The sequence below is a fragment of the Pelodiscus sinensis genome, chromosome 16, assembly GCF_049634645.1.
Source record: "Pelodiscus sinensis isolate JC-2024 chromosome 16, ASM4963464v1, whole genome shotgun sequence".
In the NCBI taxonomy this organism is placed as follows: domain Eukaryota; kingdom Metazoa; phylum Chordata; order Testudines; family Trionychidae; genus Pelodiscus; species Pelodiscus sinensis.
Window position 1 is genome coordinate 26,519,220 of NC_134726.1, and position 15,945 is coordinate 26,535,164.

General features: G+C 47.0%; 1 protein-coding gene across 1 annotated transcript; it reads right to left on the reverse strand.

The window, feature by feature from the left end:
• Positions 1-10,582: 10,582 nt before the first annotated feature.
• COX19 (cytochrome c oxidase assembly factor COX19) lies at positions 10,583-13,811 on the reverse strand. Its single transcript, XM_075899556.1, has 3 exons — positions 13,577-13,811; positions 12,220-12,331; positions 10,583-11,199 (listed from the first exon to the last, which is right to left on the reverse strand). The coding sequence occupies exons 1-3, from the start codon at positions 13,656-13,658 to the stop codon at positions 11,112-11,114; spliced, it is 282 nt and encodes a 93-aa protein (XP_075755671.1). The 5' UTR covers positions 13,659-13,811; the 3' UTR covers positions 10,583-11,111.
• Positions 13,812-15,945: the final 2,134 nt, after the last annotated feature.

A 15,945-nucleotide genomic window follows, 5' to 3' on the forward strand; every position in this document is an offset into this window, starting at 1 on the left:
GCTGGCAAGTTTTTCCACAAAAGCAGCTGCTTTTGCGGAAAAATTTGCCAGTCTAGACACAGCCTATTTGTTTGGGTCAATTTATGGTCGTGGCATTTTAAAAACCATAAGTTTCATGACTGCAGTTATTTAAATCTGAAATGTCACAGTGTTGTAATTATAGGGGTGCTGAGCCAAAAAGGAGTTGCGGGGGTGGCGGGAGGGGGGGGGAGTTGCAATGTTATTTGATGAGGGATTGTGGTACTGCTGCCCTTACTTCTGGTGCTGCTGCTGCTGCTGGTGCTGCCTTCAGCTCTGGGCAACTGGAGAGAAGTGGCTGCTGGTAGGGAGCCCAGTACTGAAGGCAGAGCCTCTGCCAGCAGCAATACAGACATAAGAATAACATGGTATAGTATCGCCACCCTTATGTCTGTGCTGCTGCCTTCAGAGCTGGGCACTTGGACAACAGCCACTGATCTCTCTCTGTCCGGCTCTGAAGGCAATGCAGAAGGGTGGCAATACTCCAACTCCCCTGCAATTCCCTTTTGGGTTAGAACCCCCAGTGTGAGAAACGTTGGTGTCCCCTGTGAAATCTGTATAATATAGGGCAAAAACACACAAAAGACCAGATTTCACATTGGGAAGATCAGATTTCATGCTTTGTTACATGTTTTTCATGGTTGTGAATTTGGTAGGTCCTTAATGATAGAACAATATTCTCCTGTTGGCATTGGGGAATCCAAAAAGTAAACAGGAGCCTCATCATCCAACTCCTGGAAAGATTTTGTTAAAACTGGGAAAAGAGAGAAAAAGAGAGAGAGAGAAGGACCTGTCTCCAGAAATGAGAGCCGGGACCGCCTACCTCTGGTGCTTTGTTAAACCACGCTGATTAAAGGAACAAGCCTGAGTCATTAAAATGCATCATATTCCCCTTGAGGATGACTATGAATAATTACAGCATTTACTTCTGCATCTGACTCTTCCCTTTTCTAGGTTATTTCTCATGACAAAACTAAGTCTCAACAATGCAATACAATGACTGCCTGGTGTGCGTGCTGTTTTGAGTATGGATTTCATTCAACCATGCCCGGGAAGGGGAGGGGATGGGGGAAGGGAGTTAGTAAGCAGTAGAAAATGATGCACACACTAGAGCTACATCTACACTGGCATGATTTTGCACAAGAACTCTTTTGCGGAAGAGTTCTTGTGCAAAAACTCTTCCAGAAGAGAACATCTACACTGGCATGTGCCTTTGTGCAAGAGATGTGCTTTTGCTCAAGAGCATCCATGCCAGTGTAGATGCTCTCTTGCGCAAGAAATCTCTGATGGCCATTTTAACCATAGGGCTTTCTTGCGCAAGAAATTCATGTTGCCTGTCTACACTGGCCTCTTGTGCAAGAACAGTTGTGCAAGAGGGCTTATTCCTGAGCGGGAGCATCATAGTTCTTGTGCAAGAAGCACTGATTTCATACATTAGAATGTCAGTGTTCTTGTGCAAGAACGCCCCGCCAGTGTAGACAGGCAGAAAGTTTTGGCGCAAAAGCGACTGCTTTTGCGCAAGATTGCACCAATATAGACACAGCCTAGCTCATCTATTGCCTATGGCCCTTCCCCCACATTGAGCTTATGGTCTCCTGAAGAAGGGATATCATCCAGATACCGATGGCTAACCCAGAAGCTAGACGGAAAGAGAGCTATCAGTGAGTCACCTAGAAGGTCCCCTGAAGCCCACTGAAAATCTGCCAGTGATAGGGTTCTCCCAGCAGCTGCAAGAGAGAGATGTTTCTCTTCTGGGTTGATTGATTGCCTCCCTGATGGAGAGGGCAAACTGGGTGATGATCCGTTAGACATCTGGACCTTTATAAGCAAGCTAAGAGGGCTCAGCAGGAGGATAGACTGTAGGACTCTCTTGCAGGGGAAGGCCTTGCAGTTTGGGGCAGGAGAGTGAGCTACAGGAGTAGAACTAAGCTCTGTGGTGGTTCCTTGGAACAAGGTCCCCTGTCCAAGGAAGTACTCCTGTGATGAGTGATATGGAAGGGGAACAGGGAATAGAAGAAGCCTACAGGGAGCAGGCAAGACTCTTGTGGGGAGTACTGACCTAGTGCCTCTAAGGAGCAGGGAAATGAAGAGACCACCAAGAAAACTATGAGTCAAACCCAGGAGAAGAGAAGGATCTTTTGTTTATGTTGCAACTTTGATTGTTATGAAAGGGGATTCACTTCTATATCACCTGGATGGAGATCCAGATGACAGATGACCCAGAGAGAGCCAGCCCACTGAAAAGCTGAAGAATTAGAGGGAGGAGGACCAGGGATGAGGACCTCTGGCAGCACTGCGTCCTGATGCAAAAGGGTGCTACTCATGGTGAGGATGTGCCATTACACTACCACTACACCATGGCTGTGTCTAGACTGGCAAGTTTTTCCTCAAAATCATCTGCTTTTGCGGAAAAACTTGCCAGCTGTCTACACTGGCCGCTTGAATTTCTGCAAAAGCACTGACGATCTCATGTAAGATTGTCAGTGCTTTTGCGGAAATACTGTGCTGCTCCCGTTTGGGCAAAAGTCTTTTTCCAAAAAACTTTTGCACAAAAGGGCCAGTGTAAACAGCTGAGATTTGTTTTCTGCAAAAAAGCCCCGATCACAAAAATGGCGATCGGGGCTTTTTTGCAGAAAAGTGCTTTTGCAGAAAAGCGTCCTGCCAATCTAGACGTGCTTTTCCGAAAATGCTTTTAATGGAAAACTTTTCCGTTAAAAGCATTTCCGGAAAATCATGCCAGTGTAGATGTAGCCCATAAGAACATTGGGCCCCAGGAAATTAAAGCACATGCCCAGCTTTATCTTAACAGGAACTCTGCATGCCTACGCAACTGATTTAGATTGCTGTCTTTGAAGGCTTTGTCTCCAGCAATGACGTTGACATTTTGCATTGGAAGCCATATGGCAGTATCAGTTACGTTCCAAATCATTTTATCATGAAATCTGCAAGCCAAAAAAAGAAAAAACCCTCTGCTATGCAGATGGAAACACAGCTTTGCCAGAATGCCTCAAAGAAACAGGAGTGACTAAAAACCTGTGGGAAGGGTATTTTGGTACCTAACTTCCTTTGACAGCCAGTGGGAGTAGGCCACTTGACTCCCATTTGTGCTTTTGCAAACCTCCATGTCCTTAATCTGGACATAAGACTATAGATTCGGGGGGGGCGGGAGGGGGGGGAATCTCAAGACTCCCCATAAGACTTAGGATAAAATTAATCAAGCCAGGTTAATGATCCATCAGGACTATTTTACTTGGGAGACACTTTAGTGTGGCTCAGGTTGAACAATCCACACTAATAAAACATCTCATAGAGCTCTTGTAAATCTTAAAATGAATTCCAGAGAGCTGGTGTATAAATGGGAGTTCAACTCATTCCCAAGTGGCATGATTGAGACACTAAAGAAATGTGCTGATATTCAGTAGGAACAGGATGGATCTACACGGCAACACGTTCCTTGGGGCATGTAGCCTTAAATAACACAGAGAAGTGTCTGCTTAGGAGGAAAGGAAACTATCACTAACAGTCTGTGTCTTTTTTCCTTGAACTTAACACTGTTGCTGTCACCAATTCAGTTTCACTAGCGACAGTAGTTATGGAGTCCCAGTGGAGAAAAGGATTTAACCACTGTGTTGTCTAACCCTGCTCAGCGTTGATCTAGAGCACATGCTGATAAAACATACTGGTGTGACTGCCTGGCACCTTGTCTAAACTAGCACCCTGGGGCTGCTAGCATTGAACCATTGGTAACAAGTGGGGGGAAGGCTTCTTAGTGTGCACACAGCATACAGTGTCATTAATCTTAACATAGACTGCTCCCTGTGAGAGTCTGCAGTGTCAAGCCCCCCTAGAAAACCAGTCGGATGGCAGCTCATAGTAAGCACTATGCCCGGTAATAAGCATATAGAATCATAGAACTGGAAGGAACCTCAAGACGTCATTAAGTCCAATTCCCTATACTCATGGTAGGACCAAGCACCAACATTCTAGACAACCCCCCTAACAGGTTTGTCTAACTTGCTCTTAAAAATTTCCAGTGATGGAGATTCTACAACTTTCTGACAATTTATTCCAGTGCTTAACCACCCTGATAGTTACAAAGTTTCTCCTAATGTCCAACCTTAACCTTCCAGCTGGACTTTAAGTCCATTGTTTCTTCTATCATTAGAGATTAAGGAGAATAATTTTTCTCCCTTTTACTTGTAACAAACTTTTAGATATTTGAAAGCTGTTATATCTCCTCTCAGTCTTCTCTTTTCCAGACTAAACAAACCCAGTTATTTCAATCTTCCCTTGTAGGTCATGTTTTCCAGACCTTTAATCATGGTTGTTGATCTTCTCTGGACCTTCTCCAATTTGTCCATATCTTTCCTGAAATGTGGCTCCCAGAACTGGATAACAGTACTTTAGTTGAGGTCTCATCAGTGCAGAGTAGAGTGGAAGAAGTACTTCTTGTGTCTTGCTTACAACTCTCCTCTTAAAACATGCCAGAATGATGTTTGGTTTTTTTGCAACAATGTCACACTGTTGACTCATAGTTAGCTTATGGTCCACTGTGACCCCTAGATCCCGTTCTGCAGAACTTCTTCATAAACAGTCATTTCCCATTCTGTAAGTGTGAAACTGATTGTTCCTTCCTAAGTTGAGTACTTTGTAATTGTCCTTATTGAACTTCATCCTATTTACCTCAGACCATTTCTCCAGTTTGTCCAAATTATTTTGAATTATGACGCCAACCCCTCCTAACATGATATAATCTGCATACTTTATAAGAGTATTTCTATGCCATTATCTAAATAAATAATCAATGAAGCTATTGGGCTTGTTTAGTTTAGAAAAGAGAAGACTGAGGCTATATCTAGACTACGGAGTTTTCTGGGATACCAGAGGTATCCTGAAAAAACTCTGCCACGTCCAGGGAATGCATCTCCTCTTCTGACATTTTTTGCGAAAGGAAGAAGAGCTTTTCCAAAAGAGGAGGTTTTTACGAAATTTGGCCCAGTGTAGACAGGCCAAATTTCAGAAAAGCCTCTTCTAACAAAACTATTGGAAAAAGGTACACAAATTGCAGCGCGCAATTTGCGTACCTTTTTCCAGTAAGAAGCGGCAGTCTAGACATAGCCCGAAAGGGGACATGATAGCCGTTTTTAAGTATCTAATAGGGTGTTACAAGGAGGAGAGAAAAAAATTATTCTCTTTGGTCTCTGATGTTAGGACAAGAAGCAATGAGCTTAAGTTGCAGCAAGGGAGGTTTAGGTTGGACATTAGGGTGGTTAAACTGTCAGGGTGGTTAAACACTGGAATATATTTCCTAGGGAGGTTGTGGACTCTCCAGCACTGGAGATATTTAAGATATTTGGATAGACATCTATCAGGGATGATCTAGACGGTACTTGACGCTGCTGTGAGGGCAGGGGACTGGACCTGATGATCTCCTGAAGTCCCTTGCAGTTCCAGTATTCTATGATTCTATGATACAATAATAATGAACAGAAACGGTCCCAAAACTGATCTCTGCAGAATGCCTCTTGTAATGCCCTTCCAGCATGACTCTGAACCATCGATATGTATAGCCCTGAAATAGATAAGAGAAACAAGAGACAATTAATAGGAAAAGAATTCAGAGGAGACAGCAACAGCTTGCATAGACCTCTCTATACACTGCATATAATGTTTAACCTTGGGCTCATGAATGTCTATTTTAATTGTTTTGTTGTACTGTATATGCCACCTCCAGACAGATCAGATGCACCACAGAAGAATAAACCCACCCATTAATGGCAATGGAATAGTAATAATCCTCATTGACATAATGTTGAAAGAGCTTCTCAGTAAGCTTCTCAACCTTACAAAATTCAACCCATCTATTTACCAAGCTGAGTGTGGGGTTTTGGGTGAGGAAAATAGCAATCATGGTTTTTCCCCATTCTCATCGTTCTGACAAAGGAAGATCAAGTAGATTTTGTGCTTGGTCTGAGAGTTTTGTGACTATTTCCCAAGGCTAATATAACTTATAGGCTGTGTCTAGATTGCATCCCTTTTGCGGAAAAGGGATGCAGAGTAGACACATCGCAATTGCAAATGAAGCGGGGATTTAAATCTCCCCCACTTCATTTGCATGAACATGGCTGCCGCTTTTTTCCGGCTCGGGGCTTTGCCGGCAAAAAGCGCCAGTCTAGACGGGGATCTTTCGGAAAATAAAGCCTTTTCCGAAAGATCCCTTAGTCCTGATTTTAAGAGCGCGTCTAGATTGGCACGGATGCTTTTCCGCAAAAAAGCCCCGATCGCCATTTTCACGATCGGGGCTTTTTTGCGGAAAACAAATCTGAGCTGTCTACACTGGCCCTTTTGTGCAAAAGCTTTGCACAAAAGGGACTTTTGCCTGAACGGGAGCAGAATAGTATTTCCGCAAGAAGCACTGATTTCTTACAGTAGGAAGTCAGTGCTTTTGCGGAAATTCAAGCGGCCAGTGTAGACAGCTGGCAAGTTTTTCCGGAAAAGCAGATGATTTTCCAGAAAAACTGGCCAGTCTAGACACAGCCTAGTAGAAAGCCTGGAGTTACCCCAGTAAAGGAAAGCAATAGGCATTAATAGATTATGGTCTTTTAGATGAATTTCCACTGTTGCAGCAGATAGCCAGGGCAGGAGTCAGTGTTGAGTGTATAGGAGTAAGCTATGTTTTTCCACACCAGCTGTAACTACGTTTAGCTAAGCAGTGTGAACATGGAAGTATTCAGCTGATCCCTATTCAGCACTATTTGAATCTTCACAGTTGCCCCGGCCTTCCACTAGGTGGTGCTTCACTACAGCTTTTGTGGGTGATTGAAGGAGGTGGAAGGTTACAGAGGCACAACCCCACTTAAGATGCAGGCTGACTGGAGAAAGCAATGTCTAGACACAGAATCGATCTTGCTTCTCATGCCATGCATAGGTGCTGGGGATTTAGGTGTGCCAGGGGTGCAGCGGTACCCCCTGGCTTGAAGTGGTTTCCATCATATCCAGAGTGGTTCAGAGGTGCTCAGCAGCACCCTCCCCCCACACTATACAAATTGTCCAAGCACCCCTGGGAGCTATGAGCAGAATGGTGAGTTACTACCGGAGATCAAACACCCTAAGACACAGCAAAACATTCTGCTCTTACCCCCAGTCCTTCCAGAATACATCTGACCTGCTGGATTGAGGAGCAGGAAGATAAACCCAATAGTCCATTAGTTTACTTTGGTTTAAACACAGGAGTCATTTTAAAGCATACCTACAGGCACAAACCCTGATCCTATACGCAGAAAAGTTTAAAAGGGAACTTGTCTGGCAAAATATGGCCCAAATCACTCCATCTTCCTGCAGGACCTGTGGGAATAGGGGGAAAAGGTAATTCTGGGAAGTTCCACTTGTAGGATTGCTCCAAGGTTGTTCCATAATGATAAGGAAGGGAAAGGATTTAGAATGCCCAGCCCCTCCCACCACCCCTTAGTTGCACTGGAACATCTCAGACCTTTCTCACATCATGGCTGACTTGGGTCCCATATTACCACCTGCCTGAACTTCACCCCAAAATGTGTTGCCTTTTCCAAGAAATCTCCACAGAGCCAGAGGATGTGTGACTTCACCCTACCAGACACTCACTTTCCACATTGCCCCAGACACTGAGAACTCCCTTGCAGAGGTTTGGGCACAAGAGAGACAGTGCTCTGGAGCTGACTGAACTTTCCACACAGGCAGGGAAAGATGCATTTGTGATTTGATGGAATGAAAATTGGTTCCAATGGTGCAGCTCAAATTTTTTTAACCCATTTCTGTCCTGTGGAGTAGCTGTTGTGAGTTCAATCTCCACTGAAGAATGCAACATGCTGTGCCAGTTGGGGTTGGTCCTGCCTTGGCCAGGGGGCTGGACTCGATGACCTCCTGAGGTCTCTTCCAGCTCTATGGTTCTATGATCCCTGATTTTGAGGTCCAGAAAATCAGTGCTGGGCGGGATCCTTCTGACCACAGGAACAGCCCTTTTAACAGTCAAAGACATCCACTGCAGACTGACTTGCAGGCATCCAGAAGACTGACTTGTTGGGTCTTCCTTCATAGCAGTTTAATCTGTTTTCTGGATCTGTCAGTCTATCACACCAGTTGAAGCTAGATCAGAATTTTGAGTTTTTGGGATTGCAAATCTGAGAAATGCCCCACCACAAATAACCTGAGTTGTTTAAAATAAAGCACCTTTTAGCATTCCAGTTCATCAGATGCAATTCAATTATCCAGGGCTTTACTGTTTTATTTCTTTTGCTCACATGGTTACAGAATTCTGCAGCATCTGAAGCATGTTTTTCCTAATACAGTTAAGCTATGGAGTAACTGTCTTTTCACAATAAGATCTAGAGACAAAAACCAGCTGTATCATTGCAAAAGATCTGGTTTAGTCCATTACCACCAGTAGACTCCTTTATTACCACAAGGGATTCTCATCCCCTTATAATATCCGGGGAGCACAGAGGCATGAAATTTGATTTCTTTATTCTAAAGATAGTGGAGATTATTTTAACAATTTTCTCTCGTATTCTTACTCTGAAAAATCTCCCACTCAGTAGTTTAATATAAAATCCTTTAATATGTTTCAGCAATAAAAATCTCTGCTTTTCTGTAAATGTATTAATCTCAATAAAGGATAGAATGTAAACAGCAAAAGAGAATGGTATAAAAATATTGGGGCAAGTCTGTTTTCAAATAAAGATGCCCCTGAAAAAACAAATGCACAGAGGATTTAGTGGTTGATTTTTTTATTTTTGAATGTTAAACCCATTTCCAGATGACCATCTGACTGGCCAAATGTAATTAGTGCAAACTTTTGGAATATCAGCATCAACTAAGACTCATTTTCCTTCAAGTATAAGAAATGGCTCTGTCTCTGAAAATTCATCAAGCAACAAAGTTCTCAGAGCTCAGAGGCCATAGCCACACTATAATAGCTATAGTAACAGAGCTATGCTGCCGTAATCCTGTGGCATACACACACAGACTAGAGACAGAAGGGGCGTTTCCGTCACTGTAGGAACTCCACCTCCCTGAACTACAGTAACAAGATTGACAGTCACATTCTTCTGTCAAATTAGCTGCACTCCAGCGTATAGATTATTCATGGTCCTGAGCACCAGAGGTGTTGACCTAAGTGTAAACCAGGCCTAGGATCCAATAGAGATTTCATAGCAAATCCATCTTAATGGCAGGTCTCCACTAGAAGTGGTACTGCAGAAGCATTGCAGTTGTGCCTGGTGAAGATGTTCTGTGCAGGAGAGCATTCTCCATTTGGCATAATTACGTCACTTCCACTAGAAAGTGTCTCCTGCAGACATAGCGCTGTTTGGACAGTGCTTAGATCACCTTTCAAGGAGGCATCCTTTTCAAAACCCTGAGCAATGTATATTAGATTAATTTATGCAGTAGTGTAGACCTGCCTTTATTGTTTTGTAATAATGCCCATCACCATGACAGCCTAATCCCGTAGGACAAGTCTATATAGCAGGGCTAAATCCAAAATAAGCTTGCAACTTGAGCTACATCAATTGGGTAGCTTAAATTGAAATAGCTTATTTTGGCTTTTGGTGCTGTCTACACAGCAGGAAGTCTGAGAATGAGCACTCTTCCTCCGACTTCCCTTAATCCTTGTAAAATGAGGGTTACAGGAGTCGGAGTAAGAAGTCCTTCGGCTGGACATTATTTCAACATTAAGTCAAAATAACTGTTTGTGTGTAGACATGGACTATGTTGCTACACCTCAAAGGTGAAAGTGCTGCAGGAAGCACGGGGCCAGTGGGAGACTCAAGCAGTCCTCTGCTGGCCCTGTGCTCCCTATGGCGTTTCAAAGTGGCAGCGCTGCATGGAGTCTGGATTCAGCCCCGGGTTCCATGCAGTGCTGCCACTCTGAAATGCCGCAGAGAGCCCAGTATCAGGCTCCATGCAGCGTTTCAAAGCGGAAGTGCTGCATTGAGCCCAGAGTCAATGGGGGAGTCCCCAGCTGATCCCAGGCTCCAAGAGGTGCTGCCACTTTGAAATGCTGCGGGGAGCCTGGGGTCAGACTCCCCATGGCATTTCAAAGTGGCAGCGCCATGTGGAGCTGCTGACCCAGGGCTCCATGCAGCTCTACCGCTTTGACAACGCCGCATGCAGCCCAGGTCAGCTGGGGACTCCCAGCTGGCCCTGGGCTGCATGTGGCATTTCAAAGCAGCAGAACCACATGGAGCCTGGGGTCTGGCCCCGGGTTCCACACGGCGCTACCGCTTTGAAGCACCCCCTCTTTTCCCCTCCCCCCGCTGCCTCTTAGAGGCAGCAAGTGGGGGGAGCGACTAGTCAACTAGCCTGTTGATTATCCGATAGCATTTGCTGATCAGATAGTTGACTAATCGTTCACATCCCTAACCAGGAGTAGAGAAGAGAAATGCCAAGTTAAATTCAATACAAATATGTGGGGGGGGGCTTTAAATCACATGCACATCACCTGTTATATAAGTGTCTCATTTCCAGGTGATTTGTGCAGCAAGTTATTAAAACCTACAACATGTTCACCTTTTAAAAAAAGTCTACATTTTGCAATTTCAACAATAAAGTTTATTACAATGTTTTGATATCCAATTGCACAAATACAGACGAAAATAACACTTGTCTTACATTTTGTAATTATCAGAGAAGAGAAAGCAGGCCTGAGTCTCCAATTAGTAAAACAACTTTTTCAAATACAATTTGCCCATTCAAGAACCTCTACCTTCTAGAGCCATTTCAAGTGGAGGATCTTTGTTATTTCAAAGAGTTATATATCTAACAGAATAAGCACACTTCGATAAATAGCATTTGTGTTCTCTGATGCAACTTTTTCTTAATGCTTTGCAAGCCCATGCTGAAGAATTAACTAAATACTGTTTTTCTTGTGAAATAGTTAACGTAATGGTATTTTCTAAAGAAAACATTTTTATTCTTTCAGAGATCTAACTTCAGAATAAAGAGCTTTCACCTTCCCCAACCCTTTAAGGAATATATTAAAATATAAAACAGATTGTACAATATGTACTACAATAGTGTCACAATTTGCACATATGGGTAGAGTTGTCTTTTCTTCATTATAATTTATTATGCTCTGCTTCTGATTTCTCATCTATTAGGTCTTTGAATCCCAATTTTTCCAATGGTTCTTTAGCCATAAGTTGCCTAAATAAAAAAGCATAAACTGAAAAACAAGCTTCATAATAAACTTAGCAATATGAATATCTAATTCAGCAGCAATAATGTCACTTAAAATAATATTTACTCTTAAAAGGTCTGACAGTGCTGCTGAGAGAGCATTAACCACATACTCCATCCATCTCCTTCAAACTACCAAAATACCACAAGGTATCGACGCAGGAACAGCAATGTCCAGTCAATACTCTATTGTCTGGCCAAAGATTTCTAGTTAAATGTGTAAAATATCCCATACTGCAAGACAGTAGGCTATTTAGGAACTGAGCTGAGTCTTGGATAAGTACAATAAGAGTTAGAGCTGATTTTCCAAAATAGCTGTAGAAACTGCTGAGTGTGAAATGCTGCATGTCTATGAAAAATAGGGACATTTTACTACAATGGATGTGAAAACCAGCATATGCCCCTTCAAAAAGAATTTCAATATCTTCCCTACCTGCCCTGTTTAATAACTCAGGAACAGGTTAACTTTTTCACTTTAAGTATGTTCTGAATGTGGTCCACAAGGAGGACAAGTGCTGCTGAGGTGTCAGAGGAAATTGATTTACAATTAAAAAAGAACAAGTTACGTGCATCTGAACTGGCTATACATTGCAGTGACACCAGCAGTGGGTGTGGTCTGAGTCCATGACTAAAATTTGAGCTAAAACTGTTAAGAATTCTTCAAGTGGAAAAGGGTGTCCGTTTTTAAAGGGGATATGTGCTTTTCATACTTCCATAAATCAAGAAAGGTTCCAGGCGAATGCCTGCGTGAATTCACATCTGATGCCTATTGATGGCCAAAGTGAGTGTGGTCACTAAACTAGCATTGAAAGGTCAGCTTGGTTTCTTGTGGAAATAGCAAGAAAAAAAACCCAAGAAAATCAGACATTTGCAATCTCACAGGCAAATGCAGTCACACACTCAAAGAACATTCTCTGGCAATGATACACACATGTGAGTCTGCAATGAAAACTAATCTGCTTAAATGCTTGTACGAGATTTACTTGCCTCTCCATTCTGCATTCTAAATATTCCTTTGATTCCTGTCTGCACAAAGCATTCTCAAAGCTATTCTCTCTCAGACACTTCATGAATTTCTCTTTAAATCCTTTACATTCACCTAGAACAAAAAACAAATTTTAAAACAATAAAAAAGGTTGAGTGATGTTCTAGCAATAAGAGACAGGAGAAGTTGTGTGTATGGGAAACTATAGGAAAGTCCGTGCATGATCCTGTAGAGTATTACAAGTGACCCTAAGCAATCAAGAACCATGAATCAGCACTGTAAGCATGACTGAAAATCTTGCAGTTTTTAAGGCAAACATGTTTGGGATTCTATTTGCCTTCTGGTGTTTGCAGCTCTTTTGAGTGCCCCACTTTCAAGCTTTACTCTGCAACCAGGAAGGCTGGCAAATTTGTTTTCTGCTGAAAGCGGACATTCTCATGACCACTTGACTCTGGGGCTTTAAGAGGAATGGCCAGTAATACAAATGTGCAATGTCAGCAGAGCTGAGCATTGTGCTTGCTACCAGATTAGGCCCATCGCCAGCAGTAGGTACTGGCAGTACAGACCCCTGAATACGGAGTCTGGGGAGAGGCTTTGGGGCTGCCTCCATGCTACACAGGATGCATGGAGCAGAGGATCTAAATGGGCAGGGACATGGAAAATGTGTGTGTGGAGTTGTGTGTGGGGTGTGTGTGAAACCAGGCTCATCCCTCCACTCACAGAAGGAGCAGTCAATGGTCCCATCTGGCTGGGGAGGAGCCATCCAGGCCTCCCAGCCCCCCCTCGCAGGGCACTGACACTAGGGATGTGACTAATCGACTAGTTGATAAGCATGTTTATCAGGCAGTCAAGTCACTACTTGACTAGTCACTTCCCCCTCCCATAGAGGCAGCAAGCCGGGGGGGAGGGACAGGAGTCAGTGATGGGGAGGACTTCGCATCCCTAATTAGTAGCCCCCCCCCCACTGGACGGGGCAGGCCAAGGGTCTCCAGTGCTTATGGCACCTCAGGGGCTGCGCTGCAGGGGGACCCCGGTGGAGGGGGGGGCTTGCTGGGGGCGGAGCTTCGAGGGGGGGATTGCCGGGGGGCGGAGCTTCGCGGGGGGATTGCCGGGGGCGGAGCTTCGCGGGGGGATTGCCGGGGGGCGGAGTTTCGCGGGGGGGGGGGGATTGCCGGGGGGCGGAGCTTCGCGGGGGGGATTGCCGGGGGGCGGAGCTTCGCGGGGGGGGATTGCCGGGGGGCGGAGCTGCGCTGGGGTTTTCCGGGCGAGGGGGAGGGGGAGCTCAGGGTTTTTCCAGGCCGCGGCGCTGGGGGCGGCTCGCTCCGTTCCCGGGGGGCGGGCCCCGACCCCGCCGCGCACCGAAGTGATCCAGGGGGAAGGCGCCCTTGTCCGGCGGCCGCGGCGTGAAGCTCTTGGTGCCGAAGGTCATGGCCGTGGACATGGTGACGGTGATTGTGGCAGGCTGGGCCCAGGAGGAGCAGCCGAGCGTCGAGTCAGGCCGCAGGCAACGAGAACCGAACGAATCGAGCGGGAGCCCGCCCAACCATCCGCTCTCGTAGGCGCCTGGGCCCGCCCCCGCGGGACTTCGCTCTTCCCCCGCCCTCCCAGCTTGAGTCGCATCGCCATGGAAACGACGCCAACCCATTGCGAGGGGACAGTGTCGCCCAGGAGATGGCGTTGCCACGGAAACCTCACTGTCCCGTGACGTCATCCGGCAATGTCGTCACCCTCGGCCGGGCCAAGAATGACATCACGGAGGAGCGCTGCGAATTGTGTTGCCATGGAAACGACGCCATGCCACCCGATTGCGCTGAAGCGCGTTGGCCTGGAGGCGCTGCCTCGTTCCGGGTCAGTGGGCGCGAGGCCCCGGGCCCATGTGAATCACACCCATGCCTGGGCCCTGGGACCTCCCCTGAGTGCTCCCCAGCCGCAGCCACAGGGGAGAGTTCCACGTCCTCAGCCCCTGCGCGCCCAGGGCGCTGCTCTCTCTTGGGCGCGGGGCGGCTCTAGGTTTTTGCTGCCCCAAGCAAACAATTTTTTGCCCCGCCCCCTTTTTTTGTTGGGTTTTACACACGTTTGCACTTTGCAATGTTTTGCTGTTTTCGTTTTCATCCTGGCATGTAAGCCCTAAAAATAGCAAATAAAATTTTAATTATTTTTTTCCATAAAGGCAAAGGCGCTTCCAGTAAACTCCCCCTCCCCTTTCACACGCTGCTAGGGCGCAGCAGCCTTTTCCCTGTCCTGTCCAGCCCCTCCCTATGGACAAGCACCCCTCAGTCCTGACTCACAGGGGGAGCAGGGTGGAGGGACAGCGCAGAGCCGGAGGGGCATGGGGAACAGGGGGAGCAGGGTTCACCATGGGTAAGGGGAGGCACAGAGCCAGAGGAGCATGGGGACCAGGGGAAGCAGGGGGACTGGGGTGCACAGAGCCAAATGGGTGCTGGGAACAATGTGGGGGGTACAGGGGTGGCACAGGGAATGGGAGGTGCAGAGCCAGAGGGACACAGTGATTGGGGGGAGCAAGGTGCGGGGTGCAGGAGAGGCACAGAGAATGGGACGTGAGGAAGGGGAGGGTCAGAGGGATTAGGGACCAGGGACAGTGCGGGGAATGGGGGGCACAGACCCAGAGGGGCACAGGGAAAAGGGCTGTGAAGTGAAGAGGGGGCACAGAGCCAGAGGAGCACGGGGACCGGGGTTCAGGGGCGGCACAGAGAATGGGCAGCGCAGAGCCAGAGGGTCGCAGGGAACAGGGAGAGCAGGGGGATCGGGGAGCAGGGTGTGGGGCGCAGGGGTGGTGCGGGGAATGGGCGGCGCGGAGCTAGAGGGGCACAGGGTGGGGTGGGCGCAGCGAGCCGGGTGGCTGGCAGGGAGCAGTCTCGCTGGCAAAGGGGGCTGCAGCCACAGCAGGACTGGAGCTGACGGGGTGAAGCCTGGCCGTGCTGCACTCCACAGCCAGCTCCTGGGGACACGCAGCCAGGGCCGAGCTCCTGCGGCCCTTTAAAATCGGCGGGGCGGGGCCGGGCATTGCCGGGGAAGGCTGCTTACCTGGAAATGCCTCCCCAAGCATGTGCTTCATTTGCTGGTGCCTAGAGCCATCCTTGGTTGGTCGGCAACCTTGTGGTAGTGGAGAGGACTTGTGTGAGTGAAAGACCTTCAGAGCAATGCTCCCTCTATTCTCTTCCATCTATGTGCAGATTTTTTCCATCCATGTGTGGAATAATTGTATGTGCACTGAGGCATATACCAATGTGCACCACCAATAGAAACAAAAAAAAAATCTAGCTGTGGATGCTCTGCTAATGAGGTGAGTGGCATCTGAATCTCTTCTAAGTGGCTGCACAAGCACACAGCTTACACTGCTTCAGAGCTACATCATCTGGAGTTTTCATGCTTCTGTTCAGGGGCGGATGAGAGTGCCGCGGGGCCCAGGGCAGCGCCGTGGGGCCCCAGGCAGCGATATTTTGCAGGGCCCCTCCTTTGACATGGCGCATGCGCCGTGGCGCCACGGCGCATACACGGGGCCTCGGGAAGTGCGGGGCCTGGGGCAGCTGCCCTGCTTGCCCTGCCCTAAATCTGCCACTGCTTCTCTTGGCAGGGACAACTAGTGGCATTGGACATAAAGAGGGCACCAGCAGGGAGAGAGAACATGACTCCCCTCCCGTGTGACTTGTTTCCATCTCCAGCCTGGGGTCTCCCACACTCTCCTCATCCCCTCCCCAATGGCACAT

Bases quoted from the DNA above. Each gene is read 5' to 3' on its own strand.
- COX19 (XM_075899556.1), bottom strand. From the start codon at position 13,658: ATGTCCACGGCCATGACCTTCGGCACCAAGAGCTTCACGCCGCGGCCG. The intron at 12,332-13,576 runs GTGCGCGGCGGG...TTTTTGTTCTAG, and splicing joins CTTCCCCCTGGATCACTTCG to GTGAATGTAAAGGATTTAAA. The intron at 11,200-12,219 runs GCAAGTAAATCT...TTTTTTATTTAG, and splicing joins TTAGAATGCAGAATGGAGAG to GCAACTTATGGCTAAAGAAC.